General features: G+C 38.9%; 1 protein-coding gene across 2 annotated transcripts in view; it reads right to left on the bottom strand.

The window, feature by feature from the left end:
- CHST9 (carbohydrate sulfotransferase 9) overlaps positions 1 to 16,896 on the bottom strand; it is an 86,800-nt gene that overhangs the window by 13,507 nt on the left and 56,397 nt on the right. The window contains exons 2-3 of one of the 2 annotated variants that reach the window (XM_063395061.1): positions 9,056 to 9,181; positions 3,478 to 3,515 (exon numbers count right to left, since the gene is read on the bottom strand). In XM_063395061.1, coding sequence (XP_063251131.1) covers positions 3,478 to 3,515; positions 9,056 to 9,071 — 54 coding nt within the window. In that variant the 5' untranslated portion in view covers positions 9,072 to 9,181. The remainder of the gene's footprint in view (positions 1 to 3,477; positions 3,516 to 9,055; positions 9,182 to 16,896) is intronic. The other variant, XM_063395051.1, reaches the window with a different exon arrangement.

Below are 16,896 nucleotides of genomic sequence, written 5' to 3'. Positions count from 1 at the left end.
TAACTGGACAGAAACAAGTCCTTATGGAACAGAAACAAGGAGCTTATGGAATGCACCCATGGATCTTGAAGGAGCTGGAGGATGTCACTGTGAGCCTATTCTTGGTTCTCTTTGAAAGACCATGATGATTGGGGAAGGTTTCCTGAGGACTGCAAGAAAGCAAACATCACTCCTATTTTTAAGGGTGAATAGCAAGGAAATTACAGGCTGGTCAGCTTTACCTCACTACCTGGGAGCATGACAGAGCAGGTGACTATTCTCCCCCCAGGTGCATTTCACCTTGATGAACTTCATAAGGTTACTGTTGCTGTTGGTTTCTGCTGTTGGCAGAAAGGGAAATGCTCCCTGACAGAGCACTTAAAAGACTTGAGGGATGGATGTGCCACTTCAAGAGCATCTGCCTTGACAAAAAGCTCCTCAGTGACAAAACAGGGGGACAGATATTGTGAAGCACTAGGTCTCACTAGTCTCTCACTAGTCTCCCAACTTGACCTGTAGATTCCCTGCAGAAGGGACAGATTCAAGTCTGAGCTCAAACACAGCTGGGGTTTTAACCCAAAGTCTGACTCTGCAAGCAACTTCAACTTCCAAATGCAATTACACGTGTTCTTGTCAGTCCTTCAGAGATTCAGAGGCACTGGACAAAACTGTATGTAGAGGTGTACATTAAGACCACAACACAAGCAAACATGAGTGGTAAGGATGAAACATAAAGGATTTTCACAGACACATTTTGATTGGTAGTCTTTAATGTGTTGTTTTGCCAAGACTGTTACATAGAAACATGAAGTTTTTTCTTGTTTCCTTGCATTTTCCTCAGCAGACCTTAACATGCTACAGTAAACAGGCTGTACATTGGTGTCAGGATTTACCCTTGAAGTTGTAAAGGTAGTTAAAAACAGGTATTGAAAAGCAGAGTGTGTGTTACATCTGGTTAACTGCTGGTGGTAGATGACCACTGCTGTTAAATGAACACACATATTATATACGTAAATGACAAAAATGGTGTTTGAAGAAAACCGGCAGATGCCTTACGATCAAAGGGAACAAAACCTAGTGAAGATGATGATAACTGCAGTGAAAGGTTTCTGGAAGCAGATACTCCCTTAGTATTTTGTCTATGTCATGTTTCATTAAACTGTGCTTGGGCTTTAGAAGAGCTGAGAACCACACAGAAACCACAGTGGTCTTCAAGATTACAGAGGCCCCAGAGGCCCACAGACACTCAGGGGTTTACCCAGCAGATCACTTCAGCAGCTTTATCATTTCTCCATCTCCTCTCTGTTTCATTCACTTCTCAACAAGATATTTCCTGCTATTTGCCCCTTTGCACTTCTGCTCCTGTCAAGTCGTAACATCATCCATCTTCTGCAGAGAGCTTCTCCCTCACTTAAATTTCTGGCAGCCAGTTTAACTCACTACTGATGAACTGAACTTAAAGGGGACTAAAGGATCTTATCCTGCACGTAACATTTTAAGTTCAGTATTGAAAATAAAAAGAATCCTTCCACGACACATATTCCATCAGGATCAACACCAGTTTAAATACTTTTGTTGAAGCAATAAAAGTATGAGTCAAATACAAAGTGCTTCTGTAATTGTGCCCTAAATGACAGACTTGAATGAAATTGATTTCTGCTTTGAAACACTCTTTCAATTCTTGGAAATCCAAAGGAAATTCATATGGAATGGGACACTATCAGTTTAAGTAGTACTCATATAAATGGGAATGTCTACAAATCAACTTTTTACAGTTTTATTTAGATACATTCAGCATATCAAGACAATGCAATATTCTTACAAAATTAGATAGTCTTAGGTTAACTGCAGACAGATAGAGCAGGTGAGCCATTCAATGAAGGCAAGATAGTGGCACGCAGGAAAAGACCAAGATTGGACATACAATGGACAGCACATGATCCACCCTTTGAAAATGTGGCAATTTTTTTTTTAGTCAAAACAAATTTCTCCTCAGAAAAAGGCAATGGCATACACAGAGCAGATTTTGTCACACAGAAAATGTGCAGAATTAGGTCTTAAATCAACCATTCACACACTGCCAATGTTGCCTCAAGTCGTGGTTTAAAAATACAAGTGCCCCCCCTTCTGGCCAACCAAGACTCCCAAAAGTAGCTTTGCAAGACATTTCAGGCTAGTTTTAAAATGCAATTTTGGTTATAAAAGTTAATTAGACTTGTTCTAGGACATAGACTCAGTCAAAGAACAGAACTCTCTTTAAATTCCAAAATATTCCTACAGTTATTTTAAAAAGGAAAATATTTCCTCTGCTTATGCAATGCTGTGTTCTGGACTAAATATCTATACATCGGTGTCTCAATAATGAGGAAAACTCTGTGGTAAAAACTCTGAATAGTACATTGTGCCACAGGATCAGCTTCCCGTAAGTGTCCAGACGTGCAAGGGTTTACTTGGTGAAGAATGGTGCCAGCTCAGGCCACTGAAAGTGACACACTGACACCCGTGCCATGCTCAGCCATGGCAGGGGACTTGCTGTTAGACCCAAACCAGGCTGCTTTAGGTGTCAGTCCCCCGTCAGGTTAGTCCTTCATCTTGGTGGTCAGTTCATCTGTGAACTGTGATGTAATTACGCCAACACCTTGATAGCTTAGAAGGAAGATGGCTTAAGGGAGGGTAGTTGCTGGACTGCAGATATTTTAATGACTGCTTTTTAAGTGGTGTTTCAAAATAAATCTCACAAACAATCCAGATGCCCATTTATATGCCATCTGGATAACAGTACTCAGCAAGGGGACGAGAAGCCAAAGATTGACAAGCACACTGCTTCTGTGGAGGCAGGTCCTTTCAATCCACAAGGGCATGTAATTGAGGTAAGCAAACTCTGGGTTTCCTCCTCTCTGGTTAGGACTTTTGTTCAGTTTAGTTCCTATATGCTTTTCCTGATGCTGAAATGAAAAATTACAATATATAAAGGTTTTTTCCTAAGTAATTACTCTTGATACAGAAATAAAAACAAGACAGAAAATGCCTCTGCAAGCAGCATCACTGTTTAGTGCAGCCTCAATGAAAATTCATCACAGAAATAACCTAAGAAACACTGAAATACACTGCTTACATATGTTGTTCAGGTATTTGTATCAATAGCTTTCTGCTTTGTCAAAGAATACTGGCAAACAGAAGGTAAAGAAATAAAGCATAATGTTGTGCTACAAAATTTGATATCAATAAACAAATTAGCTCTGGGCTTTGTCCTCAGCACCAACATGTTGGGAAGTAGATGAACTAAATTGCTTAAATGGCAAATCTTAGATCAAAATGATGGCTGTTCTTGTGAATTCAACACATCTGCAGAGCCAGCCAGTTGTCTGACACATGCTCCTTAGCACACATGTATTGTTAATATTAGAGTATCTATCTCGTGGAGTTCTCCTTTCTACTTGCCACAACTCTTCTGCCTGAAAAATTAAGTTAACAAAAAGTATGAAAGTTTCCAAATACCTGATTAATTGTCTCTTGTTGAAGTCTTTTTCCAGACTCTGAAAGGGAAAGGAAATAATTAGTTTGCATATATTCTAATCAATATGATAGGAGACGTGTACAGCAACAAACAGTAAATTAGTAAAAAAAAATATCTAAACCTATAATTAAGAATCAGATTTTAACATGTAGAAATTACTTCACAGTTTGAAATGGAGATCCATCTAAAATAAAAGAAACAGAAGCCTTACTTATAGAAAATATGTGATAAAAAGAAGATTGAGATAAGTAGCCAATCTTGCTAACCTGGAACCCCTCAAGAAATTTAAACTTTCAGAGGGGAGAAAAAACAATTCTAATATGTAGTATGAAGTCTCTTAATGTTGCAAGATGTTCTACATGACCAAGAGACTGGTAGCATCCAGCTCAGGATATGACCACTGGAGGAGAAAAGCAACTTCTGCCATTACCTTAAAATAAAATTAAATGCCTGTGTCAAGACTGAGGCTCAGCACCAGCTGGCCCAGAGAGAAATCCTATCCTGATGTTATCCACAGAGTGACAAGTTGAATTATGGTCTTGTTTCCTTATTCTGGCCTTCTTCTGCAGCGTCTTTCTGTGTGCTCCTGGAGATAAAATGAACACCTAGACTGAACATTGCTTTTCTGCACTGTCTGGGACTCTAGCAGCAAGGGCACCTCATACCTGTTCTTTGCTTTTCGACCAGAAGGGGCTGTAATTTGCTTCACTTACTGCTCCCATGCACTAGTTGTCGAGAGGGCAGCTGGTATCAGTTTGCTGCTGGAGACCATCCGCACATATTGGGGAAAGTCAGGAATTTCACACTTGCCTATCCAGCTAGGCTACGTGCAGCCCGAGGGTTTTTAAAAATAACAATGATAGGACAGGACTTACAACCTGTCAGTATCACTATTAACTGTCAGGGCAGCCTGCCTAGCTCAGGTGGCTGCCACCTCCAGCCCTGGAAAGGATACTCCATTTCAACAAAACTTTTCCATATTGATAAGTGTGGCGCAAACAGAATTTTCAAAATGAGGTGAAAATATTTAAAGTGTTAAAACGCCGTATAAAGACTCTACTTAAAGGAAAATGATCCTCCCTTCCCATCACTGAGACTACTCCTCTTTTCAATGAAAGCATTATAGATTATTCAAATGAAGATAATTACTTTAGGCTATATTATAAGATTGTCTCTTATGATAATTACTTCCTGCATGCTTGTGTTGTGTTTTTATTTGCTAAATATAAAAGTTATGCTTTTGAAACCCTCCACAGAACTATCATTTAGGGGAGACTTCTTAAAATTTAGTCCCTTGCTCACTGAGTTCATCTTTAGAAGAAATAAGATTTATTCTCCTAACAAATATTTTAGCCAAATAGATTGTTGGTAATAGAATATTAAAGGAGTATGTGTTTTTAGCATTCTCTAATGATATACAAGTTGCTAGGAAAGCAGAGTGTTTGAAATCTCTGGTTAGATCAACATTATTTTGCTCAAAGGTTTGTGGACTTTGAATACTGATGCTTTCCTGTTTCCCAGTACATTTGTTTTTAGGCTATTTTGATTCACTTTAAAGGAATTTTAATAACTTTCTGTTGACAGCATGGACAGCTGGTCTTGAGAATTAGTGAAAATTCACTTGCTGAGTGAGGAAGGAAGTGACATCAATGAGTTTCTAAAGTCAGCCCTGGGGGAAAAGTGTGCTCTGCCAGAGTGGCCTTTCATGCCATTGTATTTCCAGTGATGCCTCAAGATGCAAATTGCATTATCAATCAACCTTGTGGTTTCTACCTCAGACAAATAAAAAGAACAGAAATACTGGGAAAGACCTGTGCAGCCATTCCTGACACTACTAAGTAAAAGGTGAAGAGGAGTTTATGGTAATCCTTTCCTTGTTCTCTCTTCTTTCTTTTGGTGATTTAAATGTACAGTATCAAGGAAAAGGCAGTTGCAGAAGTGGCTGTATGATACGACAGCAATGATGACATGGGTTAAACAGGACAGAGATTGACTGGGCTGCTAGAGGATGGAAGAGAGATCAGATTCAAGGTCACCACTAAATTGAATACTGAGTTCTCCATTTATTTGGTAGATGATCCTTCTCCTCATCACAGAACAGCTATGTGCATTTGGCAGAGTCAGCACTTGTGCTCAGAAGGTCTGTAATAACAGACACACTGCAAATTAGGATGGAAATATATTGGCACCATGACATGGGGAAACCTGCAAAGTCCTGGTGTGTACTGTACTGTTGATTTAGAAAAAACAGCACAAAAAGCAGTGAAAAAACATGACATCCAGTACTGAAAGGGGCTTCAGTTTCTAGCTGAAGAGGCTAACTATAGGGCAGGACAAGGCCATTGAAAATCGGCAGAATTTTGTTTGTCCTCATTCGGGTGTTATTTTGTTTGCTGTTTTTTAAAAAAACATATTTATTTATTTATTTATGTATTATTCCTAGAATTATCTTATCATGAGTAGTTGCTAATCTGTTATTTTTATATATAAAGTAGTTTTAATAATAATAATTATATAAAGTAGTTTTATTTTTGGTACTCTCAGTTTTGAGGTGGATGTTCCTGTGTTGGTGCCTGGTGATCATTTGTGGGGTGGCCATCAACATTCACCAGCAGGAAGCAAAAGCCACCTCTGGAGAGAGTGCTCCTAACTCAAAGGACATGGAGCAATGGGACACTGACAAAACCAGAGCTGTCAGAATATGTCAGCCAGTCCTACAGGCAACACCTGCATCAGTCTCATGAAATGCAGGTAATACCTGACACTTGCAAGAAGTTTCATTTCTGGTAGATGTACAAGTGCTAAATTTAAAAATTTTGACAGTTTTTCCCAAGCCACTGCAATGAGGCAGCAGCTTATGCTACAGTATCAAACTAACTGGGAAATTTGCTGCCATCTGAAAACTCACATGGAAGCTGCCCAGTAGGTAGCCAGTGCAGTACCAGAGCATTGTGAGCAGACTGCTGGCGAGCAGCTTGCTCTTCTACATTTCTTCTGAAACTTCATTTTTCCACCTGTCACCTTGCAAACTGTTCCTAACTGGGCTCAATAGTGTCACCTGAGCAGCCTTAAAATCACAAGCAAATCCAAAGGCCTTAATCACAGACAAACAACTGATACTTTGGGATTCAAAAGTTCTATGTACCAGTATGAACTATGACTCTTGTTTGCTGACACTGTGCTTTCCTACTGTGTTAACTGAGGCCAAACTGCTGGAACTGGATTCCAGTGATATTTTTGCATCAGGACTGGAGAAACATACCTCTCCCAATTAATTTTTAGTGATTTTCTTTTGTCTCTGTTGTTGCAAAAAGTGTAATGGGTGGTTGACTGGTTGAGATAAATGGCCTTCTTGGGTTGACCTCAAGCTAGATCACTTTAGAAAAAAAAAATACAACAAACATTGTTTAAAAGATTTTTTTGTATGTTCATACACTAATTAGTATACTAATTCCTGTTTTCAGGGCAAGTTGGTTTTTTCAATTTTTTTTTTTTGGTTGCTTGTCCATGATTAAAAGATTACCTTAGTGAGAGGAATAATGTATGTTTTCTAATGTAACTGACAGCTGCAAGACATGAGAGTGTGCCATAATTGCTGCTGTCACGAGGAATGGCAACACCGACTCCTCAGCCTTATGCACACAGCCTACACAGAGAACAACACATAATTATGCACTCTGTGCCCTGCTTACCTCCATACAAAGGAATGTGATATTTGTGCAGGTTTACAGATTAATCTGCTGTAATTCCCTTTAATGTTAAACTACTTCCAGCACAAATATAATTAAGATCACCAGGTACAAAAGATTCAGATTGGAAATATAAGTATGCTTCAACAGAACAAATAACAGCTTGATGTTGGTTTTTATGTTCAAATAGTTGGATACATTAAGGATTTTGACAGCGTGTTTTTTCCATAAGTATGTAGTAGATGAAAAAACAAAGGTTTCATTTCAAAAAGCAAGGCATTACTACTGCCTTTAATTAGAGTGAAAAATCCCTTAAGATCTGCCAACTTATGTAACATGACTGCTATAAGACCTAGCAACATGGGATTTTTTTCCTTCCAAAAATCAAATCCAAATTTATATATATTTCAAGCAACCATCATCAATGTCAAAAGCTTTGGAAAAAAATTTGCTTCCTTAAGTCTTCAGATAATTCTACTAATATTTGTGGCATGGCAGAAAGGCAGAGGATGAACAGAAATGCTGAGTCTGTTTCTCTGTTCCCAGGTATCTGAGGGTTTCCAGAAAGACTGATAATTGTGTGGAGATCTCAAGGGGCAAAGGGAAACCTCAGCCTTGTTCTGAAACTGCCACATGCATAATCTGGAACAGCCATACTCAACTTCAAGTGGGAATAGTACTTCTAAAAAATCATTTGTGAAGAGGGAATTTGATACTCTAATACCAATTTAGTTTTGTTTTTTCCAGTTTGTGAAGTAACCAAGTTCATATTTTACTTTATGTTTCTAGACTTAAACACATATGCAACCTACTAAGTTGTGACCCACTCCACCTTGATTACTGGGGTCCTGATCTACCAGCACAGATTCTGAGAAATGTAAGTAAATCAAAGCTCTCATTTTTGATAAACTTCTGCAGCAAATTCCCATGGCACCAGAGCCTGGGGAAGACACACTCAGATTTGTTTTTCAGACTTATAACAGACAAGGTGTGACACTAACAGATTATGTTCTGTGAAAGCCTGTAACTTGGCACACAAAAATTAAAATATTTATGGCAGAATCATTCATTTCCTATGTATTACTGGCAGATTCTCTGAAGTCTGTAAGCAACACAGCTTTTGCAGGTCTGCACATAATTTCCTCCTCCTTCTAACAAGGAATTCAATAAACTGAAAGTGCTCATTTATACCATTGCCTTCAAAACCCAGTTTAGTTTACTGTTGGACCTCTATGATAATTATGCAACCAAATATGGTTACAGTGGCCTAAAATATATTAATCACATCTTCATGGTATTGCATAATCCTTCTCAGTTGTCACAACGCCAACTCATAAGTTGCCCTGGCAGAAGGAAACATAAAAAGAAACCCAAGTTGATACTGATTGAAGAAAATGAAGGAAAGTTGGCCATCTCAAAACATTGAGACTCTCACAGCATTCCAAGGTCTCCCTAGCTAATTTTTCGTGATTACTTTTGATATGAAAACAGACCTTTAATTGTCAGTCTCTAATAAGGATGCAGAACTGTTCCCTGGGAGGTTCAAAGGACCCTGGGAAACTAAACATTTAGGAAAGCTTGAGTAGCCAAATGTCTTGTGCTGATTAACATAGACCATTCAGTTTCCACCTAACGAAGTCATAACAAGAAGGAACCCCAAAGGAAAAAAAAAAGATTGGACTGACAAAGGAACATTAGTCTTAATAAGACTGAGGGCTCTCATTCATTAATTCTGTTGAGTGTAAAAAGGAGGTGGGGGTATAACTCAAATCCATTCCTGGACCAAATTCTGCATTGACTGACATTGTGTAACTGTACTTAGGGCAAGGAGATGTTACAATATAAATTAATTAAAAATTTGAAGTTTTACCTGCTTTCTGCCTCATCAGCAGTGATAAAAATTTTCAGATGAGCACAATTGCCAGGATACCCACTAATGGAATTAGTAAGCAGCTTTGTTTGCCAGTTTTCTTCTAGAAGGCTGTGCTTTCTATAACTGGGAAAAGGGAAAGCAAAAATTTGTCATATTTGTCCTTTAAGGATGGAAGATTTGAGATGATGGAAACATGCCAGATAGTGTATTTGGTTGTAACATCAACACAATATTGATATCATGATTTGGATAGTTTCCAGCAGAACATGGTGCATATTTTCAATGCCTGTTTGGCATTCTTCCTGTGTCTAACAACAAGAGATGTTTGTTTCAATTTTGTTTTACAGCTCACTATGCAACTGCTTTGAAAAGTTTTTTTCCTTTTATCCAACTGCTTTACTACTTTTTTTCACATTCCTGCACTCTTAAGGAACTGAATGGAGCAAACAACACATTCCTATTCATCTGTCATGGGCAAGCAAAGATCAGTTAATTATGTCCTGGTAGGTGCATTTTTTCAAATCCTATCACAATGTGATCCAAATCCAATGGTAAAAATTCTCAGTTCCCACACTGCAAGGGCCATTGCTTTTTCATCTGAACTTATACAAACCACAAAGTCTCTCCTTTCATGTTGCTAGTTACATATGGTGCTTTACACTGCTCTATATTATGATCATCTGGATGGTAGGTCACATAATCTGTTAAAATATCTTTTTGACTGTGCTCCCATGTCAAGCTCAATTGCTCATGCAGTTGTATTCCAAAAAAAGCAGGTTTCCAGGCTTTGACACAAAGGAAGTTGTTTCTACCCATCTGTTGCAGTTTCCTGTATCAGGGTTCTTAGTACATCATCCTGTGAGGGATCAAAAAACCATACAATGGCTTGGGTTGGAAGTGACCTTAAAGACCTTCTATTCTAACCCTACTGCCATGGGCAGAGACAGCTTTCGCTTGATCAGGTTGCTCAGAGCTCCAGTCTTGGATGGTTGACTGATTTTTTTCCAATGAAGGAAAACTGTCTGGGTTTTTTTACTCTAAGAACATCACAGTAAGAGCTATCATGATAGAAAAGACCATGGAAAGCAACTGGAGCTTGAATCCACATGCTCAGACCCCCCATAGAAACAAAACTGTGGGCACACAGCTCTCTCTTTAATATGCCCTGCTATGGTCTTGGGCAGCTGAACCTTTGCATTGGGCTCACAGTGGACTGAAACATGGCAGTAGTCAGGCTTTGGTTTTGGTTCCTGCTTGGGTTCTGTTCACATTAGGAACATAGGTTGCCCCTGTCCAGATGAGGAATATGAGTGCAGTTGACATTTGCAGTCCAGTTAACCACCTCAAGGCAAAGCCTCATGGAGTCATCTTCATCCTGGTTGTCATCATGGTCAGCTCTTGGTTTTTCATTGGTAGCAAAGATAAGCTGATCTCCAACTCTGGAGCACACTATTGCTATATAATCTTAATTAGAACACCCTGGAAATGGCAGATGAAGGTACCAGTACCAATGGGAAGCAGCACACAAGCCCAGAGAAACTTATTTTGACTCACCTGCTAGGACAACTGCACCCCAAATAGCTGCACCCCATGAGTCAAAGGCAGCAGTGTGAGCAAGTGAAGTACACAGCAAGCCCAAAGAGGGATTGAAAAATCCAGCTGCTTGGCAGTAATTACAAGGTAGAGTCCTATAGCAAAGTCACCATGGGAAGCTTTAGTCTACAGTTTCTGTATTTCAGAAACAAAAAGAAGATGAATTTTCTGTACAACATAAGGTCAGGAAGTGACCAGTGGTGATGAAAGCAAATATTCTTTTAATTTACTACTCATTCTGAGTTATGCCGACATAAGCAAACTATACTTGTTTAAATCTTCCCTGTTTCTTTCTTTAAGGTCTAAATGTGACACTCTAAGGCATGCTCTTAGCAGAATGGCCTCAAACAACTTCTCTGAAATCATTCCAGTTAGAAGTAGAATATTCCCAGTGAGAACCTGACAGTAACAGAAAGACACTACTCAAATTTGTGAGGAATAATCTGTAATTAATCCACTAGTGAAGAAAAGAGGGGAACAAAGAAAAGGTGAAATAGGAATCTTATGAAATAGAACTTTAACAACTGGAAAAGTAAAAAAAAATCTGTAAACCAAATAGTTTTATAATGAAAGAAAATTAGGTGAAGAAAGGCAAAGAGAAACAAAGCTAGAACATAACCTTTTCTAATGCATGGCTTTGAATTAAAATTGGTCAGATAGAAACCAAAAACCTACAGCAATCAGTTGCTGCAGGGAGTGCAAATTTATCTACATTTTGTGTAACTGGAACATGACCTTTTACGACCAAATCTTGTGGTTGACTTCAGCTGCAGCTATTGGAAGTCATTTGTAAAAGGTCATCCATGACTGAGAACATAATATGAATCCAAGATGCACAAGGATTCAGGTTTGTGCTACTCAAAGGAACTTGGGGAAGGAGAGGACAGAAAGCTATTCAGTTCTCAAATGGATTTATAGTTTGCTAATAACAATTACTCCAAGTAATTAGTTTCTAATATATGAATGCAAATTATGAGAGGACACATAGTTTTTATGCTTGTCATTTATGACTACACTACTTAAATATTACCAAAGGAGATTATGTTATCAAACAAGGCTACTTATTTAGTAATGTAACTTGAGTCAATTTTTGTTGTCTAGAACATGGTAGAATTTCTTCTTCCCACAGAATCTCCACCACAAGAAAAGATTACGTATCCTCAGTTTTTGTTGTTATAAAGAAATATGGTTCTTAGGCAAAGCTAGTTTGTAGCCTAAATAACATATTTATCTGACTTTATGCATACACAACCTTAGCACTGTTTGATTTTTTTTGTCTTGGTGTGGTTTTATTTTTTCTTGGTTTGGTGGGTTTTGGTTTTTTTTTTTACTTTTTTGCTTGGGTTTTTTCACTATTTTAAGGAGCTCCTTACAAGAGGAGCTGATAATGATGCACAAGCAATCCTCAACAAGAAAAGTGCAATGATGTATAAAAAGCACATAAAGTCGTTAGTCGTGCTATCTGAATATCAGCAAATTCAAATTGTATCATCCAAGGTAGTTGATTAAGGAAAAGGAAAATTTTACAATAATTTATGTGCAGAAGTAAAAGAAAATTCATGTTAGAGACAACTGTCAGCAGTTAAATAACCAAGATCTCATGACAACACTTCCCCAGAAACCTAAAATCTATTCAGAAGGCCAGTCCGTAAAGGATTCACCACCACTATATGAGAGTACATTTAAAATGATGTAAAAAAAATTCTGTTATGCCTGGTGTCTTTAAAGCCAAACCTGTAGCTCAGGCTTGTAATCTGCTGTGCCACTAGCTTTGGGCAGCTGTGCAGCAACTGGGCATATATTGCACCTACTATGGATAATTGCAGGCGCCTCCTTGTCCACAGGGGAAACACCCTGATGCTCCAAGCCTCACAAACAGCACCATACTCCGCTTGGGAGGAGCTTTTTGCTCACTTTAGGAATGCCTGTTGTGCCTCCCTCTGTGTGCCAGCCTTGCTACACCAATGAGGAAACTGCCAGTGCTCAAAAGTGCAAAGCAGCAGGGGTGATGAAGCAAGTTCAGCTGGAGAAATCTTCATAAGACCTGAACTCAACATATGTCACTGAAAACATAGTTAAAAAACATAGTTCTTTTTAATTAAACAGAGACTCAAATTAACAGCAGTTAGGTGGTTTATGGTAAGGTTTTCAGTACCCAAAAATGCAAAGTATCCCAAACAAAAGCATAAATACTGCACTGGGTCAGTTTGACCACTCGAGCAGAGTCTAAGTAGATGCTCTCAGGCACAGCACAGAGGGTAAAATAGGCTTTAAAACCACACCTGCAGGTTTTTGTACATGCCAGCAATTTCTGCCCACAAAATATACTGCTTCTGCTTGCAAAGGACCATCTGTACATACCAAAAGCTGGTACTGAGGTACAATTTGCATCCATAAATGTGCAGGTGCATGGAGACCTATGGGAAGAATGTGACCACACAGCAAAGTACTACTTACACAGCAGCTTTCAGACAACAGTCTTTCCATTGCATGAGCCATGCCAAGCACAGCAAGGAGAGGCAGAATTCACAGCTGAAATTGCAGTCGTGCAGTCGCTGCCATGACTGGCAGACTGATTTAAGAAACAAGCTTACCTAGCCCTGGTTTGCAAACCATCAGTGTGTACTAACACTAGTAGCTCTGATGATACCCCAAAGTGAGGGCAAGATTAATGTGTCAGCTAGAAAGGTGACAAAAAATTCTGAAAGCGTGCTTTGCACCAAGTGATTCAACATGGTTTTCTCTGACTGAAAAAAACCACCTTGTTTATTCTTCCCTAGTGAACTGCATTCTTTTCCAGGCATTAAAATAAATTCTGTAAGCCTAACATGAATCAGCATGAGAATCACCAACCAAGTAAGCTTCAGCAAGTACTATGAGACACAGTACGGTGACTTTATTCACATGTAAATTACTGATTTCTATTGAAGTGAGCACTCAGGATGAGACATTTCTCTTTTCTTCTGACAGGAGAACACAGTCAATATTGCATGTGATTACCAACTTGACAATGTCTTCTTGCTGACTACAGGGACAAGGGCTTCACATATGCCCACAAACTAAGGGGAAAAGGCATATTTCTGTTTAGCTTAGTATTGGTATTTAGTTCTAATGGACATAATACTTTATATGAAATCTGATTAAAGAATGTGAAAAGAAACACAAATGAAATGTGGAAAAATTCTCTTCAGATTAGAAATTATTTTGGACTAAAGCCACATCAACTGCTATTGCTTAAATATTTAGTGAAAGGTAAAAAAGCAGTTGGAGAGGACTGAATTTCCTGCCTTCCTAGGGATCTAAAAAAGAAAATGTGATAATTGAGCATCCACCCCCCACATAACTTTTTGGCATCACTAACACAGTGACCTATTTCTATAATTAAAGTAATTTGTATACTGTGGATTGTTTATAATTTAAAGGCTAGATCCAAATGTTGCAAGCATGTGAGATGCAAATCTTCAGAGAAATTAATTTTCCATATTGTTGTTGGTGGCAGAGGGTCAAAGAAGTGGTTAATATTTTTAAATGGCTGTTTAATTAGATGTACAATCAGGGACCCTGGAAGAACAGAGATGCAAACAGCTCAGAACTTCATATTTCTTCTCTTCATACAAACATACTAGTAATGTTGTTACTTTCAATACTTTTTGTACCACGGATTACAGATAACTAGTTCCCAAAATCACATTAAAACCAGAAACATGGCTGGTTGCAACAGTATAGAACCAAGCTTAGGTTAAACACAGTAACAAACTTACTGTAGTAATGGAAGCTAGGCTCATCGATCACAGGAGAAAGCAAGACAGAAAAAAAAAGGTTATAAAGAAATCCCTTCATTTTTAATTCTCATTTCTGAGAAGAGACTAAACCAAATCTACAAATCCAGTGTGGACTACTATTTCTTTGCTGGAAAACTTACATGAAGCCACCTACACACACCCAAGGCCCAAATAATCTTAGCTAAAATTGCCCCTTTATATAAGCTGCAGACAAACAACATTTCTTAGGGTTTGCTTTGATGATTGGTTGAAGCTTCCCAATGCTCAGCGCTTGCTGCAGCTGCAGGGATGTGCTCCTCCTCCCATGTGCTGGCCACTGCAGTGCAGGGTCAAGACACATCACTGTCCTGACTCTGCTAAAAATTCTCATTTTGCCTCGGCTGATTTTCAACCTTATGAGCTCAGAGCAGCCACATCAGCTGTGCAGATCAAGACATCTAGTTGGAAACAACAGTGGGGACAACGAGTAGTCCCCATCTAGGAAAGCTCATGTGTAGATCAGCATAAACCTCCTGTAATTTCATACCCTCAGAGCCCTTATCTGCCCAGCTGCTTCAGATCCCTCAGTATCAGAGTACTCAGGTTTGTCACAAATGACTGAATAGTTCAGACGTGCAGTAGTAACAGCTTTCTTGACAACCAGCTATTTTATTTTAGGGCTTGCATTGTATGGCATTCTGTTTTTTGGTTGTTTTTTTTTTTTTTTTTGTACTCAGATACATCATCTATTTGGCTTTCCAAAAGGTATTTGACAATATCTCCAATATCTCTCTCACTAGATTTCTTAAGGAAACCTAGCAGGCACAGAGCTAGAGTGAACAGCTTTGCACAGATTTGGAAAAGCAACAGGGCATAGGAATATGAGAGAGGACAGTCCATTTCACTGTGGAAGAGAATCACCGGTGGAGTCCTGCTGCCTCATGTTGAGGATATCGATGCTCTTCAGCCTGTTCTGAAACCACGTGAGAAAGGGAGCAAACAGGGAAGAGACAGTGTTTGCTGATGATATTAAGCTATTTGAGATAAAAATAATGGAGGCTAAAGAACTTTTTATGAGAGTAGGTTCATAACAAAATGACATGATGTGCAATTTATAAAAAATGATGCTAGAAATCTTTTAGGGTAAAGCTTAATTTAGACTCAAAAGTAGTGGACTGTGAACTAAGTTACAAGAACACTGCTATCCAGGAATGAGATCTTGGGGTGGTAAAACTTCTGTGTAAACATCATCTTCCTGTTCACCAGTAGAGAAAGCAAATTGAAGACCAGAGAAAACCCAAAAGGCAACTATTGTATTTTGACATATTCACACACTTGCATCTTAAATATTATCTGCAGTTCTGATCCTTCCACTCATGTACAGAGCTGAAGAAGAAAAGAGGGTGGACTGAAAGTATAAACTGGCTTAAAAGGAGCAACAACTATGAAACCTGGCAAAGCAGTGATCCAGGGGAGATATGATAGGGATCTGTAAAATCATGAGTGACATGGAAGGGGTGAATCAGAACTGACTGTTTGCTGCCCATTGTAACACAGGGCTGGGGGCATCAGATGAAGCAGGCAGATGGCAGGTGGAAAACAAACATGAGGAAGCAGCTCTCCATGCAGCTGAGAAAGGAAACTCAGGAACTCTTTGCCAGGGGATGTTACAGCTGCTAAAACTTTACATGGATTCAGGGGACAACTGAACAAGCTGAGAGACGGGAAATCCTTGTGGGGCTGATAAGCAAACAAAAAACACCTCTGGCACGGGAAGTTTCTGAAACACAAATTGCTGGAGTTTGAGAAAGTAATGTGAGAAGGTTTCACTTTGCTGCTAGGGTATTGAGCAAGCTCTGGTCTCAGGCAGTGTTGCTGCTGTGTGCATGTGTGCACACAAGACAGCTGAAAAAGAAAGGCACCAGCTTAAAATACTTCAGGGTCTGGACACCCTCAATGACAACATGCACCACCTGCACATGCTGTTGACCATTCCTGTTGAGCCTCCAGCCACAGGAGACTGACCAGTACTTTGATAAATTTCCAAGAAATAGGAAGAACAGACTTACTGAATATTAAAAGCACTAGATTCTGTGTGCAGTGCAAAAGAAACAAACACAATGATGTCAGTGACTTTCTAATGTTACCTGGAAAGTTTACTGTGAGCAAGAGATTGACCTGCAGTATCCTAAGGTAGGTGCTAACACCAGACCATTCTGTTATGCCGCAGGCTAGAAACACAAAGGATTTAGAAGGCATTACAGGAATTTTTTACCACCTATCAATTTTCTGGTTTACTGGTTCTGCTTCCTTGGAACTACACAAAAATCACTAGTGAAAAAAAAATGAGCCTTTTTGAGAAGTGAGCTGTGTTGGATCTTTGTTCATAAGGCAGATATTAATTTAAAGAATACAAATAGCCCAACAGCCATTAAAATGAACTGTTAAGCACTATTTCTAATTATACTGCATTGATTAAATACA

Source organism: Prinia subflava, chromosome 1 (assembly GCF_021018805.1).
Source record: "Prinia subflava isolate CZ2003 ecotype Zambia chromosome 1, Cam_Psub_1.2, whole genome shotgun sequence".
NCBI classification, from domain to species: domain Eukaryota; kingdom Metazoa; phylum Chordata; class Aves; order Passeriformes; family Cisticolidae; genus Prinia; species Prinia subflava.
The sequence above is the reverse complement of the archived record's forward strand: the minus strand, read 5'-3'. Positions and strand labels throughout refer to the sequence as shown.